The 24,239-nt window shown below is 34.1% G+C and overlaps 5 protein-coding genes across 5 annotated transcripts; 2 read left to right on the top strand and 3 right to left on the bottom strand.

The window, feature by feature from the left end:
* Nucleotides 1-1,811: 1,811 nt before the first annotated feature.
* Nucleotides 1,812-3,709, bottom strand: LOC111007535 (glucan endo-1,3-beta-glucosidase-like). Its single transcript, XM_022279938.2, has 3 exons — nt 3,667-3,709; nt 3,189-3,580; nt 1,812-2,410 (listed from the first exon to the last, which is right to left on the bottom strand). Exons 1-3 carry the CDS (start codon nt 3,707-3,709, stop codon nt 1,841-1,843), a joined length of 1,005 nt encoding a protein of 334 aa, XP_022135630.1. The 3' UTR covers nt 1,812-1,840.
* Nucleotides 3,710-4,537: 828 nt separating this feature from the next.
* LOC111008429 (Lung seven transmembrane receptor family protein) lies at nt 4,538-8,522 on the bottom strand. The gene is made up of 5 exons (XM_022281136.2): nt 8,204-8,522; nt 6,182-7,118; nt 5,959-6,054; nt 5,262-5,398; nt 4,538-5,175 (listed from the first exon to the last, which is right to left on the bottom strand). The coding sequence occupies exons 1-5, from the start codon at nt 8,446-8,448 to the stop codon at nt 4,995-4,997; spliced, it is 1,596 nt and encodes a 531-aa protein (XP_022136828.1). The 5' UTR covers nt 8,449-8,522; the 3' UTR covers nt 4,538-4,994.
* Nucleotides 8,523-9,145: 623 nt separating this feature from the next.
* LOC111009009 (uncharacterized) lies at nt 9,146-10,672 on the top strand. Its single transcript, XM_022281928.2, has 4 exons — nt 9,146-9,428; nt 9,609-10,154; nt 10,274-10,345; nt 10,461-10,672. Exons 2-4 carry the CDS (start codon nt 9,669-9,671, stop codon nt 10,539-10,541), a joined length of 639 nt encoding a protein of 212 aa, XP_022137620.1. The 5' UTR covers nt 9,146-9,428; nt 9,609-9,668; the 3' UTR covers nt 10,542-10,672.
* Nucleotides 10,673-10,806: 134 nt separating this feature from the next.
* Nucleotides 10,807-15,286, bottom strand: LOC111009001 (beta-1,3-galactosyltransferase 7). Its single transcript, XM_022281907.2, has 11 exons — nt 14,959-15,286; nt 14,776-14,872; nt 14,625-14,680; nt 14,326-14,540; nt 14,174-14,237; nt 12,949-13,021; nt 12,739-12,859; nt 12,550-12,637; nt 12,274-12,399; nt 11,571-11,680; nt 10,807-11,361 (listed from the first exon to the last, which is right to left on the bottom strand). The coding sequence occupies exons 1-11, from the start codon at nt 15,048-15,050 to the stop codon at nt 11,213-11,215; spliced, it is 1,191 nt and encodes a 396-aa protein (XP_022137599.1). The 5' UTR covers nt 15,051-15,286; the 3' UTR covers nt 10,807-11,212.
* Nucleotides 15,287-20,525: 5,239 nt separating this feature from the next.
* LOC111008604 (serine hydroxymethyltransferase 7) lies at nt 20,526-24,112 on the top strand. Its single transcript, XM_022281354.2, has 4 exons — nt 20,526-21,821; nt 22,156-22,561; nt 23,322-23,423; nt 23,547-24,112. Exons 1-4 carry the CDS (start codon nt 20,838-20,840, stop codon nt 23,771-23,773), a joined length of 1,719 nt encoding a protein of 572 aa, XP_022137046.1. The 5' UTR covers nt 20,526-20,837; the 3' UTR covers nt 23,774-24,112.
* Nucleotides 24,113-24,239: the final 127 nt, after the last annotated feature.

The raw sequence follows: 24,239 nt of genomic DNA, 5'->3' as shown, positions 1-24,239 counted from the left end.
CAAAATCTCTGTAAATTCAAATCTTACCTAAATTTTGAAACCTATTTATCGCTTTTAAGTTTTAAATCTAGTTTGTTTGTTTTTTTTTTTTTTTGAAAATGCTTTTAAATCTGGTTAAGACTTCAAAGATTTTTTTCTAAAACAATGATAAAATTAGAATTTTTTTTTTTTGGAGTACAATGACAAATTTAGATAAAAGAATATTGACTAACAAATAAGAACAAAATTTTACCAAATTAAGCCGTAATAGTTAATTTTATGTAGAAGTGAATAACAATAACAATAAAACTTGGTAAACTTTTTATAAGTTGTAGTCTTAAATATTTTCTTACATAATATATTTTTTAAAAAAGATATTAATAATAAAATATTATTAGACTAAATTTAAATTTATCCATTTATGTATAAACATGTATGAGTTTAAATTAAATTAGTTTTTTTTATCAAATGAAATTAAATTTAAAAGACAAGCTTTCTGAACCTACTTCACTCCAACCTTTCAAAAAGCCCTTATTTTTATTTTTTTTAACAGAAAAAAAACCCCTTATTCCGTTGACTTTGTGCGTGAACAATAAACATTGACTTTAAATTTCATAGGGTAAATATTTATATACAAAATGCTCGTCTAATCTACTAATCCGTTAAAATTAATGTTATAAATAATTTTTTAATGTATATATAAAGTGTTGAGATTATACATTTAAATTTAATAAGTCAACCTGAATATAACTTGGTACCTATTTTCGATTAAAAGATCATGAGTTCCATACTCCCTATATGTTGTACTAAAAAAGTAATTTAATAAATTACTGTGTAAAATCACATTTTTTTTTCATATTTTAAAATTTAATGTAATGTTTTACTTGATTTAAAAATTTATATCAATTCTCTTCGTTAGGTACAAACTTCATAAATTACTGTGTTGTTTAGAATAGTACTTGGAATTATAGTATTTGAAATTTAAATATTATTTTTAAAATGATTAATTAGTGGTCAGCTTGGTTTTCAAAAACATTGATTTGGGGTCATTTTATTATTATTATTTTGTTAAACCATGTCCATTTTTGACAAAAAGAAAATTGAAAAATAATTAGTAAAGGCTATTAAATTTTATAAAATTAAAAATAGGAGAGTGCAGCAAAAATTTTTTATGTATTTCAAAATATATCTTCAAATATAGCACAAAATTTCACTTATATAAATAGTATATCAAATACTGTAATATATCAGACACTCATATCAGTAGTATATCAAATTTATATCTCACACATATTGTACAAGCACTCATATATAAGTAGTATATCAGATGTGTATCACATACATATTGCAAATATATCAGATACTCATATCAGTAGTATATCATATGTATATCACATACATATATCAGTAGTCATATATATGACCGATATATTACATATATATTACAATTGTATATAATTTTGGTAAAGTTGTCATTTTAAAATTCTACCCCCCTTTTCTTAAAATAAAAAAAATTGTTATATTTAAAAAAAATAAATGCAGTTGCATTTTACTCATTTTACTAAATATTTTTACTATAATTGCAACTGCTCTATTAGAAATGGTAGATTAAAAACAAATATTAATGTAGTCTTAAATTGTAGTCTAGGGATTATCAGAGCATTTTACAATGATTAAAGAACAACAAAATCTAATTTCAAACTATTTCTAGGTTTAGAGACAATTTAATATATATATAATTGCAACATTTTGATGAAATTTATTTGAAGTATATGGAGTAGAAGATGTTACCAGCAATTGAAGCAAGCAACACTTGAATTGTCACCGATATTTATGAATTTCTGTATTTTTTTCTTTTTAATTAGCAATTCCAAAATGGATAAACTGGCTGCATATTGGGATAAAAGAATCCAAAATTCTGTTCAACTCCAGCCAACTTAAGATCTTCGTTGAACATTTCAAACAAGATCCCATTATACTTCACCTTTGGCCTCTTTGGAGTTCCTGCACCACTCGCTACATGGTTCATGAAATTTTTGTTATACGTCACTGCATTATCAATACTAGTAAATGGTTGGTTTCCTTTTGTGGGCCACCCAGTCTCCGAAATCTCCAGTCTCACATCAACAGCGCCAATCTTCTCCAGCGCCGCATAGAAAGAATCCACCATGGCATCAAATAGATTGTAGTAGTTCAAATTTCCATCCACCACTACCGGCGTCGTGGAAGTGAACAGGGCGTAATTTAGTGGGATTTGTTGTGGGTTCGACGCGTACGCGAAATATGGGTATACATTCAACAATAATGGTGCACCGCTAGAGCCCACCACCTTTGCGATTTCGCTCAAAGGTCCTGCAGCAGCATCGGTGAATGCTCCAGTCGATGGGGGATACGAAACTCCAATGACACTCATGTGGACCACCGTTGTTACCTGTGCAAAGAAATTGATAATTTATGGATAAATATAAAAGACTATATATATATAACAAGTTTATATGGTTTTAAGATTAAATTACGAATTTGTGGATATGAATTTCGCTTAATTTCAATTTAATCCACACCAACAAAATTTTAAAAGTTTTAATTTGATAATTATTTTTAGGTTAAACCTCCAAAAGTTATCGAAAAACTATTTGCCTTACTCGGTAAAATACCCACCCATTTACTGTTCCTTACTTCTTTTAGCTAATACTATGTTAACAAATATGGTTATCTATAAATAGAAAACAATAATTCATTGCAAAAATAGTAATAATAATAATAAACATGTCATACACATGTTCATATATGGTAATAATAATAACACTTTATACTATTTTTGAAACTTTTAAAATTAAAGGGATTAGATTAAACCCAAACCATAAAAATAAAATTGAAATTTAACTTTTAAAACTATGAAAACTAGATTGAACCATGACTAAATTATAGTGACGAAATTGAAAATTTTGAAACCATATTAGACTAAATTGAAAATTCAAATTGTAGAGATCAAAATTGAAACTTTTTAAAATTACAATGATTCGTTTGAAAAATATTTGCTTAAACATTGATCACGAGCTCTTATTAATTTTCTAAAGTGACATATTCTTAATTACTCAAACAATTTTTAGTCGGATCTACTTATGTATTAAATGTCGCATAAGTAAACTAATGAAATTAAAATAATAATATGGATCAAATTCGTAATTTAACTTGATTTCAAATATTACCTTTATGTCTCGTTTGACGCCGGTGACAACGAGCGCCTGCATAATGTTTCTGATGGCATTAGCAACGAAGGGTGCCGCTGCGTCCCCGGGAATGACTTCATTACCGACGGTGATGTAAGCAATATTGACGTCGGCATAATAAGGAACCACGTGAGAGTTAACCCAAGCATTGGCAGCCAATTGGTCCGCAGCGAAGCTCTGTATGTCTTCATTTCTGGTTCCGAGCCACAAGACATTTGGTTTGCCGCGCAACGCATCCAAAACGTAGTGGTTTGGCTCAAATATCCGCACGATATCTATGCCGCATCGTCCGTACAGGTTTATCACATCGTTTGCTTGCGGGAGATTATTGCCGTTGAGCCCGTAGTTCACTCCAATGCCGCCCAAGCCACCTGCCAACACAAATTCAACGCAACTTTTTTCTTCACGGTTTGTTTGTTCATTAATGTACTAAAAGAGATTTTGAGAGGAAGCTTACAGATGAGAGGAAGTTGATGGGAGAGAAGAAGGGCGGTCGCCATTAAAACGAGTGATGAAGCCCACAAGAAGTCCATGGCAGTTCTGTTTTTGGATGATGAATGGGGAGTAATTTTATAAGCAATTTGGGGTGGAGATGAGCAAAATCTGTATTGGGTTTGAAATTCCAATTATGGGAAATTAATGAAGGATATTATATATGTTCTATGAATGGGGAAGGATACATTCCATATTGTTTTTCATTAACTGATGAGTGTGATGTGCCAAATAGGGTTGGGTTGGGGTAAAAATTAATAATATCATGCATGTATGTCGGCCATGTGTTGAGCTCGAGCATGGATTCAGATTATGGAAATATAAACTAATTGTCAGTTTAACAAAGGATTAATCTCTTTCCTTCTTCTTCATTCTTCGTTGAATTTGTGTCTTTGTAATCAACGAATGCCGGACACAGTTTTGGGATGGTTTTGTCTTTTATTTCCTGTTTTATTCTGTAGAGAGCCGATTGTATTCATATGGGAATGATACTAAAAAGGAAAAAAGAAAAAGGGAAAAAAAAAAAGAGGTTAAATATTCCAAATCAATCATGATCTTAATCTTGTTGGTAATTTTACATTTTATTCTTAATCTTTTAAAATACTTGGTCCTACCTTCCATGTATTGAAAACAATCAATTGCATCATTATGGAACAATTTCGTTCAAATTTGTAGGTCTAATTTTAACATATTATGATACCCACCTGTAAAAAATAGATTTTGTTGATGATGGATTAGTCAAGGATGTACATATTGGATTTCTTGTGTAAAATATCATGTGAGTTCCATGTATACTAGAAGGTTGTGAGTTCGAACCCCACTTCGACACGTTGTACTAAAAAAACAATAATTGGGACGTTTTATTCCATCTGAATTGGGTCAAGCCAATACTATAGCAAGAATGAGGTCAAGTAGGAAACATTCCTAGATTTCTTTATAGAGAGGAGCAAAAACAAAAAAATAGAAAGATCTCGAGTTCAGGATTCTCGATTTTTTCTCTCTTTTCTTTTAGAACATATATGCAAATCATGCTTTACAAAATAAATGAAGTTAATGGGCGTGAAAAATAATACAGAAGATTCTTCCTCCACTACATTTCATCAGAATATACAAACAACTCCTTTGTGATGCCATGTTGCAGTTGCAGTTGCAGGGTCCTCCCTCACTTTTCAGATAACACTTCCATTTCGTATTATCATACGCTGATCTCGCCAAGGACTCCCATCCCATGAACTGGATTTTCTGCACACTAAAACAAGAAGGGTGAAAAGATAGTGTTCTGTTTTTGACTGATTATTCTCTTTTATTCTCTTCCCTGTCATCGTCCTCATCGAACTCGACCGTGTTTCCGCTATCCTTCTCATTCCACTCCTGCTGCTTCACGTAAGTAAGTTCGCTCTCTGGCTTTACCCGGTTTAGGGACTGAGCTTCTTCATCATCAGATTGAGCTCCAAGTTCATCAGAGTAAGCATACCTTTGTTCATAATTTTGTCAAAATTAGGATAGAGCTGATTGTGAAGGGGAAAAAAGTTGTAAAAGATTGGAAAATGTAGAACATACCGTTGGGAGCTTTGTGACGGTGCCCAGAGATAGCAGATAACGCATAGTAAAGAAAATGCAAGAATGTTCCAAAAAGCAGTTATGATCCAAGCACTCTGCCATCTTTCGTTGAAAGGATCTGTCACCTTGAAGTAGACCTATATGCAAAAGCTTATCATGAGAGCCCGATCTACAAGACAGCGCTATAGAAAAACCAATTGAACGCTCTAACCAAAAGAGTTTAAATATTGAGGAGATGTAAACAAACAGAGAAAGATAAAAATGAAGAGAAATTCTTCCAATCTACTTCAGATATCAATAATCAATGAGAATAATTCTCTACTTCCTATAAATATTCACTTCCCACAAAAGAACTCCAAGACGTTCTAGATAATGCACACCTATGATAAAAAGAAGACATGGTTGACAAATCCCTAAAACAATACGCTTGGAGTAGATTTCATGAGGAAATTTGAACTCTAATAGTACCCCCGGAGAAAAATTTTCCATAATTTTACACTCACACCATGCATCAATCAGAAAATGTGTGCACACAATTCAATCAGGAATTCTTAACTGATTTCGGTATCCTGTTTTTTAAATCTTATTTTCCATATGGTAAAGAATTCGTTTGGCACTAAAAGTGCTGACTGCTGTGCTCTATATATACACCTATATATATAAAGGGATAAAATGTGTATAGAGGTTGAAGCCATACCTCATACACTATCCAAGCAACAGAAGCAATAACAGTTGCTACCAATGCATTTGAGAACTTCCTATATATTTCCAACTTAACAGAGTTCCTCTTCGTCTGGAAAAAAACACGTTTGTTACACAAGATGACTATCCAGATAAAGAGGCAAATGCAAATAGAAAATGATTAATGAAAGGATACATGCTGTTGGACTTGGTGGATTTCAGGAGCAGGAAAGCAATACCTGTAATTGCTCTAGCGTCCTTGAAAGGGAAGTAAAGATCCATAATATTAAAAATGCATCAAGGAATGCATCGGGGAGGACTAAGAACAGTCTTGCTCTTCCAGAAACATCACTTATAGTCCCAACGTACTCCGTAATATCCAATAACTCAGATGCCAAAAAGTAAGTTACCCCTAGAAGAAGAACCTTTGAGGTAAGACCACCAAGAGTGGGTCGCACAACACCATAACCCATGGAAATAGACAGTATAAGAAGCCGCGTTACTGTTTTCCGCACAGCACCAACAGTCACCACCCATGTTGTGACTACAACTGGCCTAATTCCTGTATCATTAAAGTTTACATACTCAAAGTACCAAAGGACCATCTCAAATAATCCGAGCGCAATAACGACTGTGATGCAATGCTGAAGTTGCAGAATATCCCTCCAGAACCTCACATACTGAGATAACCAAATGACACTAAGCAATAGATATGCAAGGGACATGAAGACATAAAAATTCATTAAAGAGAACATCCGTCCGGGTAAATAACCATAGGGATTTTTCCACTTTGTTCTCCCACTCATCACTAATCCTTTGAGGTTTGGATCGCATGTTACAAAGAACAAGTTATACATTCCAGTTTTTGTAATCGTGACTTCCTTATCTTCCATACGAGTGTACAAATAGTTACCACTGAATTGCACATTTAAAACAACAGGCCAGTTAATGTCCGATGCAGAAGGCCTTTTAATGACTTCCCCTTGCTTACATCCTTCAAGCTTAGCAAGATCCGGAGTGCAACATATAGCTCTCTGTCCACCGTAAGCAGAACCACCAATGTTATCGCGATCAGCAGCCTCGAAGATTATAACTTGTACCAACCCAGTGCTATGCTCCATGTCTGAATGTTGGTCAGCAGCAGCCTTGCTCCTCCAAAAGGTGAGATTATAAAATCTGTCCCATTTTTAAAAGTCATGAAAATGGACACATAAATAGTGAGAGAAAAAAATACAAAGGAAGAAAAAATAATTTAAAAAAAAACCACATGCAGAGTATAAAAAACATTTAGTAAGCGAGAGCAGGCGTAAATTTTTCAAAAACCACTTTTTGTGAATAGTCAAGTCCTTCAGAGCATTCTTCAAGGATGCATAAAGATAGGTCAATATCTTTAGAAGCAAAAACTGAACTACTAGCCCAGTTCTTCAAAATGAAATGTTTTTCATCAACTAGTGAAACTAAGTGTGATTCTTAAGCAAGATGAAATTCTTCAAAGGAATGATATTTTTCTTCATATTTATGCTCATCTTAATGACCCATAACCGTGCCTCCAGTTACACCCTAGAAGACATATTTAGACGTAGAATGTGTTAGAGCACACCATGGTGGCAAGATATTTCCAACACCTAAATTAAAGCCATAAATTTGTAATCCGGACAGCACTAAATTGAGTGCGTGCCACATCACTGGAACTGCAGTGCAACTCTTGGTCACTTTTTAAGCAATACAGAAAATATAGTCTTTTACATATTCCAAACCCGAAATGGAAAGCAAATCAACCTGTCGAATGGAAGGAAATCCCAAGGTTGTGATTCATGTGAAACATCGATTCAATTCATTTAAGATTGATGACAGAAAACTAGGCTTTTTAATTTTCTGTATAATTCATTAACTAAAAAAACAGAGATCACTCCGTTCATGCTCTCTTCAAATAAAATAATAATTTTAGACGTCCATTGAAATAACAAGTCAATCAATCAACCAAACTAAGATTAGTACTTTAATCACTAATTAGAAGTAGAACGGCAGCGTGCAGTAACACAAAAACATATGCTATGTGTGAACGTCAGATCTGTCTGCATTGCTAGAGTTAGCAGACCCCAATATAACAAAACGAACACAGATCTAGCTCAAATATAACCAAATTTAAACACAACTACAGTTGAACTACAACGATGTCATCAACAAAACCTACCCGCACTGACTCGCAAAAGAAACATAATCGATCAAAATTTAGACATCCAAAGAGTTAGAAAGAGTACTGGATGAAAGATTGGCCATTGCGTAAAGAAGGCGCGTCGGAATTAGCAGGGAGAGAAGCTGCGAGACCTTCACTGCCGCCGGAGAGAAGGTAAGCATTACCGACATCAATGAAAGTTTCTTTGTCGTAGAAATGGATGGAGGCATTGGTCAGATTCAGTGTGAGTGACAGTAAGAGTACGGACCAAGCATACAAAATGAATGAAGGATTTGAAACAGCAACAGATCTTCGTTTTGCGATATTCATGGCGACGGATCGAACAGCAAAATGAGAGACGGAGAGAAGGATCGGCGTTGTGGGGGGGGGGGGGGGGGGGGGGGGGGGGGGGGGAATCGGCAGATGAGATCGGAGTCCGATTGTAAGAGAAGCAATTGTCTCGGTCGGTACGAAAGGGAAATATACCACACGCGCGGCACGCGCACACCTTAAAACTTATAAGTGATTAAGACAACTCGCGCGTATACTTTTATTATTATTATTATTATTGTGGTGATATACTCGAAGTGAAGAATATTAATAAATCACAATTTCCTTTAGAATATAAATCACAAAATCTTGACATCATAAATCCATGACCATTTGTTTATGTTATTGATCAATTTCTAATATTTTAATGCCATATTGCCTGAATAACTAAAAGCCTAAAACTCCTTTAATAATTAATAATACTTCTTTGGTTAGTTTATGCTTTAAATTATTTCAACAAAATTGATGTCTTAAAAAAGGAAGAAGGTTATCAAATAACAAATTATGTATTTTTTAACTCAATAGATACAAGTCAGTTTGAATTTTAATTCCTCCCTGTAAACCTTATAAATTTCTGTCTTGTTCTAAACATTTTGAGGTAAGTAGATCTATATTAAAATAGTTATCCAACCTGTATAGTTATATTACAAAATAAGAATGAATAACTAACATCAAAATATTTTAGACGCACTTTTTAACATTGCACAAACATGTGATATTTAATTAGAACAGCGGAAGATCGAACTTCTTAATCTCAACAAAAAAGGTGATTGGTGCTTTATCAATTGGGCCATCTAAAGCTTATAATGGCACATGTAGACTACAATGGTTTCATATGATATAAAGAAATGGGTTTGATGAGAGAAATGTGATTTCATTCTAATGGAAGAGAAGAAATGAGGCAGATGGGTAATATTGGAAGGTTTAAGAGGCTTTGAATTTCCATCTCTGTGATCCCACAAAATTAGCAAGAATATCAGGTTTGGCTGTTGGACTGAGAAACTACTCTCTTTCTCTCTCTAAAATGTAGGATCCCCTTCAACAAATCACCATCTGCCAGATCCTTTCCCATCTGATTTATGGCTCTCCTCAAAACATCTACCAATTTGGCTTGCTTCATTTCCCTTCCATTCCCTCATCATTTTTGTCTTAGTTTGCAGATTCTGAAGTAGCAGCAGAGGAACAAAAACAACAACTGGGTGTGATGTTTAGAATAGGAAATGAATTTAGATGAATTAGTTCTGAGGAATGTGATGTCTGTGGAAGAAGCAGAAGCAGAGCTGGCACATGACTCTTCCTCTTCGTCTCCTGCAGCAGCAGCAGCCACGGCTTCGTTGTTTCTCCGAAAAAGAAATGGGGACAACCATGTCGAGCCACCGCAACCCGATCCAATGGCAGATGTTTTGGTCTCGGCAGAAGGGATGGATTGGGTGCATTACCAACGGGCACTACTGATTGATTCCAAGTTGCCAGTTTCTCAAACTGTTTACAATCATGGGAGTGTGCCGGATATTGGTGTTTACAACCTGCAGACCATGTCGATGCCGACGCCGACGTCGGCCTCGTCGAACTCCGATTTCCAGGCAGGTAACAGTGGACGGAAACGAAGACAGTTGGACGATATGAAGGAGAAGACCATTGAAAGAAGGCAGAGGAGGATGATCAAGAACCGTGAGTCTGCTGCAAGGTCCAGGGCCAGGAAGCAGGTAAATTCATGAACATTGTTCTTGGTACCATTCATATTTTCTTGAAGTTTCCATCAAACACCATAATGTGACAACATTTTTTCATTTATATTCACCAAATGTTTGTTTTAATACTCTAGGCTTATACGAATCAGTTGGAGCATGAAGTATTATGCTTGAGGAAAACAAATAGTTGGCTGAGAAAGCAAGAGGCAAGTACATCAATCAGTTAATAGTTCAATACTAATTAATATGAAAACTCGTCATCATAAAACTGCTTACTGAATCTATTTGATTAATAAACTGTAGTTTCCCATTCTTTTTCAGGAAGTAGAAAGAATGTTCTTGTCAAATCCAATTCCAACGCCTAAATACCAACTGCGGCGCACCAGTTCAGCCTCCTTCTAGCTTATAATTTTCTCAAGTAATCTCTCAAGTTTTTCTTAGCTAGATTGGTAATTTTGAAAATATGATGGGAGCTTTCATGTTCTTAGTTCTCTGTGTTTCACGTAGAGGAAATATTATGATAACAATGCAGTTACCTTTTTTATCTCTGTTGTATTCTCATAATTCATCTCCAAGAAATCTTTCAGCACTCAGCAGTGATACCTGCTCCAGATTATAGGAAAGATTACTTCTGATATGAAATCAAGGTTTCATTTCTGTATAAATATACAAATCAAGAAACAAACAATTTTATTCTCTTTCCTTTCGCTATACAAAGCAATGACACAATAAACAGAATCAGACTCGTTGAGTAGGAACTCAATCTTGTAAAGTGATACAAATGAAGCCTAAAGTACACAATACACTGGCTGTATAACGTATAACTTAAATCCTATAATCGGAAGGGAAGACTAAGAAAGAAACAGAGGTATATATGAATCTATCTCACACGAACAAAATTGGAAGAGCTTGAGGCAGAAACTACTTTTTCTTTTTCCTTTTTTGTGAATATGTGAATGCTCTCGTCGTGTTACGATAATATTTCATCTCCGTCTCAACTCCCAAACAGTCTCCAGCTTGTCTGGTAACAGTTGAATATTGAAAAACCCAAGTAGACCAAGGGAAGCTTTCAACTATATTAAGGCACTCCAGACCGCCCCGTTCCCTTCACCACACTTTTCATGGACATTCTTGATCCGCTGCACCGATTTGCATATCCCGCTGCAACTCCAGTCGAATGATGCAACACATACATTTCCTGCCTGTGCTTTCCACTCACAATCTGCAATTTTCCAGCGTGTTTAGGAGAAAAGGAAAGATGAAATTTAGCAGCAGGGTCAAAAAGATATTTCTCATTTCTTAAAGATGCTTTGTAATAAGGGTAAAGATTTTGGATAGCTGAGGCAGGAAAAACATAACCAGGTCCATCTAGGAAATCCAAGACAAGGAAACATTTGCTATTTACTTCATGTGTGCAATCACTGTCATTACCAGGTGGAGTCCCGCAGCACATATTGCGGTCATCAATATGCTCGACTTCAAGGCCTATTAACCAAGCACCGAGGGACACGTCTTCATTGGCATACTTGTGTAAAATTGGTCTGCATCACAAGTTGCAACTTTTTAAACTTAAACGGCATGATTAAGAATCAGGTACAAACGCCAATCAGTAATAACTGGTCCACAAACAGATACCTCCCTAACGGAGAGGTAGAGAAGGTATAATTTGCCCAAATTCAGTGCTTTGGGATTGACCAAGAAGGTCACCACATTACAAATGTTAATTCTTAAATCTCACAGTAAATATTAACCAGCTTGACGTAGATTTTTCTTTTCCTATGGAGGAGAAAGGTTGCTAAGTTGTATCTTTCACTCTTTTGACCCAAGGTCGAGCTCGTTTACTTTTCCATTAGTAACAAACAATTTTTTTTAATTTTTTTGATTACCATTAGTAACAAACAATTAAAAATCTACAATCCATAATCTGTAATTTGGTTTCAGATGGAGGAAATAATGGTTTTAAGTTGGAGGAGCCAAAGGGTCCATTGAATGAAAAAGTAATGATTGCACTGAAAAGTTGTTTTCCTAATTTTGTTTTTAGGTAGTATAATAATCCAATACGATGGATAGCTCTATATTAAGCCATGCAGTAGAAAAGCACTGCTAGATGTAGACAGAAAAGCTAAGTCCTTACCCATTGGCTGCAACATAGGAGGCCAAATCCTTTGAGATTGCATAAATTTGCCCAGTTGCATGTCGGAAGTACTTATTGCCCTCCTCTCCAAATTTCCAGTATTCAGGTTCATGGTATTTGACAGTCCTTTGATATTGATAAAAAAACGCAGAAAGATATTAACAAAACCTTATCGAGAATAACAGGAATGATATAATTGTGACAAAAGGGAAGAAATAACAGAGAATTTATCTTCTTCTCTCTCAATGAATATGATCGATAGTACAAGATAATTACTTTGAAGAAAGAACAGGTCCAGACTTCATGCATCCAATATAAACTCTTGGCTTTGACCGGTGGTAAGCAAGAGTGGTAGCCAGCATACCTATTAAGAGAAATAAGTATAAGAAACTCGATCTCGATATAAATGTATTTGAATTTGTCACATAAATGGAAAGAATAACAACTTAACTACATGAAACATACCTAAATTGACATGGACATCATCATCTATCTTAACATAGAAATCAGCATCCCATTTCGCAACAGCAGTGGAAAAGAAGGATTTTGTTTTTGCAGACAATTCGTGGTACCCTTCAATATGCTCCTACACATCAATACAACGTTGATCCAATTTACAAACTGGAATGTCCATCATCCTTTTATACTCTAATTACTTCATGTAAGTTCTCTTACCAGCCTAAGGAAATCTTTGTGCAGAGCATCTTCTGAATCGATAGCACGATCTAAAATGCTGTTGGAAGTTGCACTAATCATGCAAAAATCAATGAGGTTAGTTCCATTTACAACAAGTAAGCGTATCATACCAGTTAAATAATGCACTGGGATTAAACTATAAAAATATAAAAGGATTATGGAAGGATAAGGTGGGATTATGCAGTTGAAGAGAGAAAATGCAAGAATGGCTTCCGCATGACAAGACTATTTTCTGAACAGGAAGAAAATAAACAGTATATTAGTCACAATCAGAAAGGTCAACCTAATGGTGAATTTGTCCGCCCTATCTATACAGGGTTGAAATCCACACATGACATAGTGATATCATAACTTAATTACTAAAGTACTCAAAAAAGGAAAGTAGAGAAAAATCAGGCAGATTAACAGTTGTTGCTGCTTTTGTAAAACGGAGCCACCAACGGCGAACTTGTTCACCCTATCTACCAGAACAGTCCAGTTTCAGAGACTGGAAGCAATCCCAAAAATCTCCGTGTGATTATGATTGTAAAACAGAGAACCTTAAAGACTTACTGTCATGGAATTAAATAACATGGCATATCTTGCAGTTTTGTTACTTATGTCCTATGTTGGATCATATTATTATGTAGATAGGCCATGCATCACTTTTTAGCTTCCACTCCTTTGCGTGAACAAGAAAAAGAATAAAGGTATCTTCTGACGTATAAGTTTACTCTCCCATCTCGTATGATGTGGATACCAGCATGAGTATTACGTTTTTACTGCCTTCCTCTGTATCTTTTCTCAAAAGAAGAATTTTAAAACATTTTTCAAACTTTCCATGTGCTTTGGTTCCATAGTCAAGAAGTGAGTTTGAAAACTCTTAAAACGCTTAAAAGCACTTTAAAATGGCTTTAAAAACACTTAATTAGAATTACTGCTTCCCTCACAATTTATGGAAAAAAAATGTTTCATTTCTAAAGTCGTCACAAACCCATTCTTATTGACACTCTTATTGTCAAGAATCCCTCACAGAGAGAAATTAGACCAACGAAAACTCTAACACCCTATTCATTTAATTGCCCATTTCATTGATTATGGCCGTTGGGTTGAAAAAGAAAATGAACCATTTTGAAAACAAGTGACTTTGCCTCTTTTCACCTGCACCTAATGTCAAACAAGTTGCTAGCTAGAGCCAAATACTCGACAAAAAACGCAATTCTACCTGTGACCAATCATAAACCGGACGACAATCCCTTTCTCTCGCTCCAACTGGAACAGCTTTTCGCCTGACCAAACATCAGAGCATGTTTTAGCCGAAAAACAACATCAACTGATCAAAACGAGACATAAAAGCAATTGTTGGGACACAGATACCTCGAGGCATCCATGTCTCTCTGACAGAATCTCGACGCCTTCTGCTACTAAAAGCGGTGTTTATCCCAATTACCATTAACATTTTCTTCTTCGGCAGGTCACCTTTACCAGAGGATCCAAGAGACGGGGTAGAGCGGTCGGAGAAGTGGGTCTCCCGAGAACCCCTGGCCTCCACCAAATCCATGTTGAGCATTGTAATTTTCTTGTCCAAAGATCTGTTGGGAACAATTTGGTTAACCGTTAACCCAAATTGGAAAAACGATGAGGCGAAAAATGAAATAAAGACAAGTTGAACTAACTGGATTGCTTCGTGAGTTCTATAGACTTCGGTCATCACATCCCTTTTTTCCCCTGGCTTAAAATTTTTCAAGAACAAAAGAAAAACGAAATCAGACCCAATAAGCAACAGAATCAGTCGTATAAGTCTGGCAATCAGACGCCTAAGCTCACCATCTTAACAGGGCTATCTTCGGAGACGATTTGAAGTTCCTGTTCATGTCGCCGCCGGGAGATGACCTGACCATTGGATTCAGGAGCCAACCATATCCTGTTACACAACCCCAAAATTCAAAATCCCAAACAGAGAAGAATCATATTAAAATCAAATCAAAAGGGGACAGATAAGATAGAAACCTGTTGGTGACGAGCATGCCGAAAAAGAAGAAGGAGAGACAAAAGAAAGGAACCCATGTAACAGAAATCTTTCTAGAGCTGCGGCTCTTCATTTCCTGTCTGCTATTTTCTCTGAGAAGTCGACAGATTGAGGACGAGTAACAGGAATGAAGAAAGCGGAATCAAATGGGGGGCTTTGTAGGCGCGTTTTCGAGGTCAGAGTGTCAGAGGGTTAGGCTGCGAAACAAAGAAGAATCGCATTTGATTTGATTTGCCATGGCCGGCTCCCTCCACCGCCAATCGCGCCATCACTCGCATTTAATTAAACCTTCCGGTTTCTGTTCCGAGTCCGAATCCTTGCTTTATAGTTTACAAGTCCTAATAATTAATTCGGATTTCGGAATTTAATCTCTTTACTTATCTTAATTATAAAATAAAATGTGTCGTTACAGAAACGTGCTTCCGTTTTCGGACAAGATGAGTTGCGTTGCGATAACATGGATCTGAGTTTTTGAACACAACGTAAAATATGATTAATTCTTTAAGTCAATTCGTTTTGGTTACAAACAATCCTGTTTTGTTTTTCAATCTTTCAAATTTGTTTTATTTTATTCCTTCACTTTTAATATTATTACTTTTGTTCATTAATTTAAAAATAAATAATCATTTTATTGTTTACTGTCATATCTATTTTAATATATGATATTTGTTATGATTTTATCTCTTAATGATTTTATCTCTTAACATTTTCTTTCTTAATACCGGCTTCCATATGTATTGATACACATATTTTAAGTCAAGTTATTCGTTTGTTGAAAGAAAAATAAACTGAAATATTTGTCTATTTTAGTCAAAAATTAGAATGGATATTTTAAAATTTTAGTAACCAAAAATAAAATAAATATGAAAATTTAGGATCCAAAATTACTTTTTAATTTCAAAAATTCAATGACCAACATTTTGTTTAAACCTTTCTGTCGTCTTCTTTTTTTTAGGGATTTTATTTCCTTATTCAGTTAAATGATATCAAACAATTTTATTCCATTTGGGCAGAAAATTTCTACATTATCATGAAGCTTAATAAATTTAATCATTAATTTATATTAATTTATTTTAATATAGCAGTGACGAACTTATAAATTACTAATATTGTGACGTTAGTAATTTTATTAATGTTACGATATTAGTAATTTTTAAGTACAAATACCTTTATTTTTTAAATGATGAAACATTTTAACTATTAAACTATCATCATGTCGGTCATTTTTACATATACACCTATTTACTTTTTAGAAATTTGATTGATTGATTTATTTAGAATTATTATTTGAATATTTCCATTCTTATATTACATGTTTAAATTAACAGTTATGTTTTTTTTTTTTTTACTATGGGACCCGAGACTATACAACTTAATTCGGCTAGCTATCATTTTTAAATTGCTATCAAACATAGTTGGAATATTGAAAATTTTACGACTTAATTTGGCTATCGTTTTTAAATTGCTATAAAATTAGATGAAAGATTGAAAATTTGACAAATATATGTTGATTGATAAAGAGAGTTTGATATATTTTCAGGTTAAAAATGTACACATGTTATTTGTTGACCTATTACATTTTCCATAAAGTGGTTGTTATAGTTTAAACGAAGTAAAATAAAGAGAGAGAAAAAACATCCACTTTTCATCCAAGTATTTTGTTCAAACTTTGTTACCGATAATTTGAATCATCCTTTGACCTAAGAAAATAACAGTAAATTTGAAAGAGAATTTTATAATAATTTTTTCCCCTTAAATTATTGGCGACATCCACCGAATTTTTCCAATTAAAAACTGTCATGCCATCAACACCTTCGTCATTTAATAACTCATTTCCATACATTAATACATACGATATAGGAAAAAATATTAAAAGTACTGAACACGTTAATGGAAGTTAAAAATAAGTCTATCATAAATGGATGTCGATTAAAATATAGTATTTAGCAAAATTTTGAAGAAAAAAAAATTATACCGACATAAGATTAATAATTAAGACATTTATCTTTGATTAAAAGAACGTCTCACGTAATATTATTGTATTAAAAAAAATTAATAATGAGGAAAAAAATTAATAATACTCCCTGAATGCCAAACCAGAAGTTCATTGAGATCGCGAATGAAGGTAGACTATAAAATTTTTATTTTTATTTGTTACTCTAAATTTTTTTAATCTAAAGTGTATATATAAATGGTTGGAATTGAAAATAGAAGATAATAAAAAAAAAGAAAAATAACAACCCGACCATTAGTTAATATAATTACTTTTCAACTATAGATATCATCGTCTTGAGTCTTAATTGGTCGACGAAAAGATGCTCTAATCAAATTCTCACCTCTATATGTGGTTATATTAAAAAATTATTAAAAAATACAATAAAATGTCATATTTTTATTTTGATATTTTTTACTCTTAAACATAAATAAACCATCTTTCAAAGTTGATGGATTGAATAAATTTAATTAATTTAGGGATATCTAACCTTCACTCCTCAGACTATATAAACAAAAAAACTTAAATGTGCAACGAATTAGTCTTTCATGGAAAGGTGTGAATCTCAGAATTAATATACCACTTTGGCAAATAATTTATTTCAACTGATTGATTTAAAAAATAGTAGAAATGGTATTTAGTTTATATATTACAAGTCGGAATATAAATAATTTTGAGTATTGGAGGATGAAAGCGTGAGGATATTTGTTATAGATGAAGACCATTGACCAAACGACTACTTGCAAATTGAAATAACAAAAAAAAAAAAAAAAGTTATAAAGTTGTTGAAATAGTAAAGTCCTTCCTTCCCCACCTAAAAGTTAAAACATTTCATTTCTCTTGAATTTTCCTCGTTTTTCATTAATATAAAACAATACTTGTTTCCATGTTTCTGTTTGTCACATTTTTCAATGGAGGCTTGAATATAATTTTGGTGTTTGTGGAAAATAGATAAAAAGAAAAATGTGTAGAACTTTTGTTTTTTTCCTATATGGTCGAAGATACTGATTATATAAGGTATGGTGGGCTTTTTTTACTTGATTTTTAATCTTTATTAAATTATAAATTTATCTTTTTTCAGTTTGAGCATACCTTCGTTTAATTTTTAAAATTAAAAAATAATTATATTTCATTTAGTTACCATCCTAAAAAAATAAATTATTGTCAACGCCATTAATTACAAGTCCACGTCATATGTCCATAAATAAGCTGTTAGTTGAGTTAATTTGATGTGCCAACATTTTTGTGGTTAATTTTGAAGTGGGACTGATTATTATTATTATTATTTATGTTTTTTTTTTGGCAAGATGACACTTGTTAATTCCATTAATCAACTCTAGTAAACATAAAATGAGTTCTTATTTGTCTACTCTAATAATATAGGTGGTGTTAGATTATATCATTAACTTATGTTGTTTGATTATATTATATGGTTTGAATTATAAATATAGTTTAGATTATATTATTCGAATTAGATTTGAGATTATATTAATATAAATAGGAGTTTGTATCCGAATACAATTCAATTAAATGAAATCATATTTGTTATTTTCTTTATTTTTTCTCCTTCTCTAACATTTTCTTTTAAAATTGTCCATTATCATACCGTTTTTCTTTCATTATACATCCTAATACATGCCTTATTGTTATGAAAAGCTAAATAAATTTAGTACTTCAAGTTATTTGTAGATATCTCGTAAAAGAAAATTACTTGTGAATAGGATAAAATAAGTGGTGACGTTGACATTTAATGATCAGTAATTATGAAAATAGTAACTCTAATAATGACGGTTTTGGATGTCTGATTCGTCCATTCTACTCCTTTACTTCAGTTGAACAAAAAATGTTCAATCTTGTGAAACCGTAGCGTCGGTGAAACCTGACTATCCGCCCAGAGTCCGACATTCTCAATTTATATAAGTTGAGAATTACAAATTTGAATAAGATTTCTTTTTTATTATTATTATTTGCTACTTTTTGCTTGTAAGTTATACCAATGACATATTATAAGCTTTAATGAAAAGCTAGGCATAGTAATATAGCTTTTAGGTAGCATTTGAAGACCATTTCAATTGCTAAAAAATACACCATTTCAATTTATGATTTTACTTTGTAGTTTTTAGTTCTGTTTTAAAAAACAGGATTATTTGATAATCTATCTTGCTTTCAAGTTATGGACCTTTTTTTTTGTTCTAATTTAAATAATTTTTAAAAGAGATGAAGTGTTAGAAACATATTTATGTTTTTTTTTTCAAAATTTTTGGACTTTTTTCATTGATTTCATCTAACTTTTATTTTCATCCATCTAAATTTCCAACATATTTTCCCTCTCAACTCATATCTGTGTAAAGTTTTTATATTTGGCTCTAATATTTAGTAAATAATTATGAAACCATAAAGTTTGAAACTTTACTTATAAAATAAAAAATTATGTTTAATTTTCATACTTGAAAAATAAAACTTTAACTTAGGCTCCATTTAATCATTATTTTGTTTTTGGTTTTATGTTTTTAAAATTTTAACTAATAGACATTACTTTTACCTATGTGTATATTTGTTTTGATATATAATTTTCAAAAAATAGTTTTAAAATTTAGGTCAAATTTTAAAAACTAAAAAATTGATTTTTGGGTGATAATTCAAATGTATTGACAATAATGATGAATGATGAAAAGTGTACCAAAAAGATTTTAAAATAAAGAATATTTAACTAACATGGGATAGATGGAGAATTCAAATTTATGATATTCTGATCAAATATAAATATTTCACCAAGTTATGTTTAAATTGACAACCAAATTACCAACCATATTTTAATAATTATCATACAATGAATAAAATATATATTATATTTCGTTGGGGCGGAAAGAGAAACTTCATGGGTTTATAACATTAGTTTTGTCAATTTATTTTCATAAAAGGTTAAAACAAAAAATGCCATTTAAATTACAAGGTTTGGCGATGATTAGCCATAGAGAAAGAATTGGTGACAAAATAAATAATAAATTAGATTATATATTAAAAGTTTTGAAATGCAATCAAATAAACATATCTTAGATGTGAAGAATTAATAAAAATTTATAATATATATACACTACTATTTTATTGTCAACTGATTTTGGGATTAAATATAATCAATTAAAATAACAATATTAATCTGATTAAGATCCATGAATTTTAAAGATATGAGCTATTATTTTCATTATTTATTAATTTTGAGATGTTTACCTTATGAAAAATTATATTTTCGACCCGAATATCTTTAAAATAATGGCAATAAACCAAAAACCAAAGAAACGAAAGAGAAGGATTTCCAGAAAAAATTCGTAGCAAGAACAACAACCCAGGGCCTAGCCTAGCCACAGGCACAGCCAGTGGGTCAAGAAAACGACACGCTGGCAGTGGGCCCCACTCTCTCACGACTATTTGCACATTTATGAACCTAGACGTCATTCCATCTCCGTGAGAACCTTTGACGTAAGCTTTGGAAGCGACACGCCACGTGCCATTCGCCCACCTATACCTTTACCCACTAGGATTCTTCACGCTACCGGCTATTCCGGTCATCTCCCCTTCCCTCCCATCTTTGCTTCCAGATTCATCGCCTCCTTAACTGCTGTTCTACACTCTCCGATTAAACTGCATTTCCTTATTTTTCTATAAAATAAATATAATTCCTTCTCCTTTTCTTCCACACCCTTCTTTCCGTACCTTCCATGGAAGTTTCTTCTTCTTCTACAACCCCTCGCCGCTCCTCCCTGCGATACTGCCACTGTAATTTCTTCAGGCGTTGTTGTCGCTGTTTCTGCTGCTTCTACTCCTATCCCTAGGCGCCCCCTCAATTCCTCTTCTGCTAATTTTGGGAATATGGATCTTTCTTTACGGTTTAGTTCTCACGCCACGTCTTCGGTATCTAGAAGTTCGATTGGCGACAATTCCAGCTATTTGTGTTCGACGGCTTCGAACTCCTCGTATCCGCTGCAATTCCATGAGCAAAAGGATGAGAAATTCTGTTTTGTAAACGGGGATGCTGATGGTCATAGCGAGGATGAGAAGTTCAGTCTTCTGGGGCAGCCCTTGCGTGTGAAGAGGCAGAGAGACGGTAAATCATTTCTCAACCAGGCATCTGCGAAACGGGTTGCGGTTTCGGATGAATCGAGCCTTGAGGCGAGGCGAGCGTCTGTTAGGGCATGGGGGAATCAGTCGCTTCGGGTCGCTGACCCGGAAATTCATGAAATCATGGCCAAGGAGAGGCAGAGACAATACAAGGGGATTGAATTAATTGCTTCGGAAAATTTTGTGTGCAGGGCAGTGATGGAAGCCCTAGGTAGCCATTTGACGAATAAGTACTCCGAGGGAATGCCTGGCGCTAGATACTATACGGGTAATCAGAACATAGATGAGATTGAATTACTTTGTTGTGAGAGAGCGCTGGCCGCTTTTGATCTTGATTCTGAAAAGTGGGGAGTGAATGTGCAACCCTACTCTTGTACATCTGCAAACTTTGCCGTGTACACAGGGCTTTTGCTACCAAAGGATCGGGTTATGGGTTTGGATTCAGCGTCTGGAGGACATCTGAGTCATGGGTATTATACTCCGGGTGGGAAGAAGATTTCAGCTTCTTCTATATTCTTTGAGAGTCTACCTTATAAAGTGAACCCCCAAACTGGGTATGTCGACTATGATAAGCTTGAGGAGAAGGCACTCGATTATCGTCCGAAAATACTCATATGTGGAGGAAGCTCATATCCGCGCGAGTGGGACTATGCTAGGCTTAGGCAGATCGCAGACAAATGTGGAGCAGTTTTGATGTGTGATATGGCCCATATAAGTGGTCTTGTGGCGGCCAAGGTGTGGATTTTTCTGATAACATTATGGTTCATTTTGGAGATTTATAATTGAATTCGTCATGTCAAATTTTAAGATTTCTGTAAGACCATGCTTTTTTCTTTACACCAGCAACATTTTTCATCATTATGATAAAGTTCGATTAAAGTAATCTGTCGTGGGGTGGGATAATTTTATCCCTCAAGATAGTAATTTGAATTTCCCCCCCATTTTTGCTAGTTCCAATCATATTATCGATCTTAAAGTTATTGACATAGCACATTCATGTTGCGATAAGCCAAGTATGCCACTGAGTTTACCGCTCATTTATGCCTTTATTACTCTGTCCCTACTGCAGGAATGCGCTAGTCCGTTTGAATATTGTGATATAGTTACTTCAACTACACACAAAAGTCTCCGAGGGCCCAGAGGAGGTATTATATTTTTCAGGAGGGGTTTAAAATCGAGGAAGCAAGGCGTGCTTCTAACTCATGGAGATGACACTGATACTTATGACTTTGAGGAGAGGATAAACTTTTCCGTTTTCCCGTCGTTACAAGGGGGTCCCCATAATAATCATATTGCCGCACTGGCCATAGCGTTAAAGCAAGTGGCTTCTTCCGAGTACGGAGTATATATTCGACAGGTGAAGAAAAATGCACAGGCTTTAGCATCAGCTTTATTGAGAAGAAAATGCAGATTGGTAACTGATGGTACCGACAATCATTTGGTTCTGTGGGATCTTACTCCTTTGGGACTAACAGGTACTGTACTCAGATATTTGCTTCCTTCTGGAGATGAATTGTTTAATTGCACTGTAGTTTTCAATATTTCAAATGCTGTTGTTAGCTCTCTTCTTTTACTATTGTGTTTTCATTTTGTAAGTTTAGTTTCTTTTATAGTTTTCTTGTATGATGAGACCCTTTAGATACTAACTTTTGGTGATTAGTTTTGTGCTTTTTGGGTTATCATTAATCGTTTATGCTGGACTATGAAGTTAGCTTCTAAATCCATTGTTTCGATTGCCCTGTCTTGGTCAAACAAGAGTGAAATAATTCAAGCATAGCTGTCCCCCCGTTATCTAACCTGGCTTTTCACGCCATGCTAAAGTGGTTGGTTGATTGCTTCTCAATTATTGGGGATGTCCAGTTTATAGAATTACGATAATGTGGTTCTTATATTTCTATGAGTTAATCATTCAGAAAGCAATTTCTAGAACGCCCGTAACTACTGGGGGCTTGTTCAATGACTTGGTTCTGGTACCAAGCTCGCTTTTTCACACACCTTGCACCTTCCTCATGGCTTTGACATTATTGTTCATATGCGCAAATTATATTTCAGTTTGTACGATACAGACATTATATTACATAGGAAAATGATTTTAGAGTCAAGACCACACAAACTCTAGTGGATTTTTTATTGGTTAAAGTTGTCCCTCGTGGGTTGTTAGGGTTGGGAAAACAGCTTCTAAAGTTGTATTGGCCACTAATTTCTGATACTTTTGGTGTTTAATCTTTGTTACAGCCAAGAATTATGAGAAGATCTGTGAGCTCTGTCATATTACAGTCAACAAGTGTGCCATCTATGGCGACAATGGAGCCATTTCTCCTGGAGGAGTGAGAATAGGTGTGAACTCGTCTTGTTTAGTACTCACCAGCCCCTTTAGTCCCACGATTCTGATAAACTGATGGCTCAGAGAGAAAATCTATACTTTCGCCACATATAAAAACTTATTTTCTTCTTGTTCAGGCACTCCTGCAATGACAACCAGAGGTTGTTTAGAGGCTGATTTTGAGACGATGGCTGAGATTCTTCTTAAAGCAGCTCAGATCACAAAAATAGTAATTCATAGAGAACATGGAAGACTGCATAAAGATATTATGAACAATCTACAAAACAACAAAGATATTGTGGAGCTCCGCAACCGGGTCGAGGCCTTTGCTTCTTCGTTTGCAATGCCAGGATTTGATATATGAGTGTTTGAGCCTGCTTGCACAACCGCTTCACTTGGTAACGCCAAACCCGAATTCATGCCCCCTGTTTCTACTTTAGTTTCATTGTCCATCCCCTGTAAATTATAGGAAACTACTTATACTGCACAAAAGTTGAGCTTTGACACGTATCATTCATATACTTATAACAGTTGATCTCAGGTTACAATAGGGATTTTTTACGTCACATATCTCCTCCTTTTACATTGTGGCTGTGTCATGGTTGATTACTCTTCTTTATTCTCAAAAAGAAAAAAGAATGGAGAATATTTCAACCTGACATGAGATGATAATACACTTACATTGGTTCGTTTCTTGCTTGTATACTTTTTTGTCACCAATTTCTTAGTTTTGCCAAAAGAATGAATTTATCCTAAAAGTTTGTCCATATGTCAAATATTTTATTGTAAAGTTTCGTTCAAAAGAACAAAATGTCTGAACAGGCATGCCA

The sequence above is a fragment of the Momordica charantia genome, assembly GCF_013281855.1.
Source record: "Momordica charantia cultivar OHB3-1 chromosome 11 unlocalized genomic scaffold, Mcharantia_2.0 BLBB01000011.1, whole genome shotgun sequence".
Classification (NCBI taxonomy): domain Eukaryota; kingdom Viridiplantae; phylum Streptophyta; class Magnoliopsida; order Cucurbitales; family Cucurbitaceae; genus Momordica; species Momordica charantia.
The sequence above is the reverse complement of the archived record's forward strand: the minus strand, read 5'-3'. Positions and strand labels throughout refer to the sequence as shown.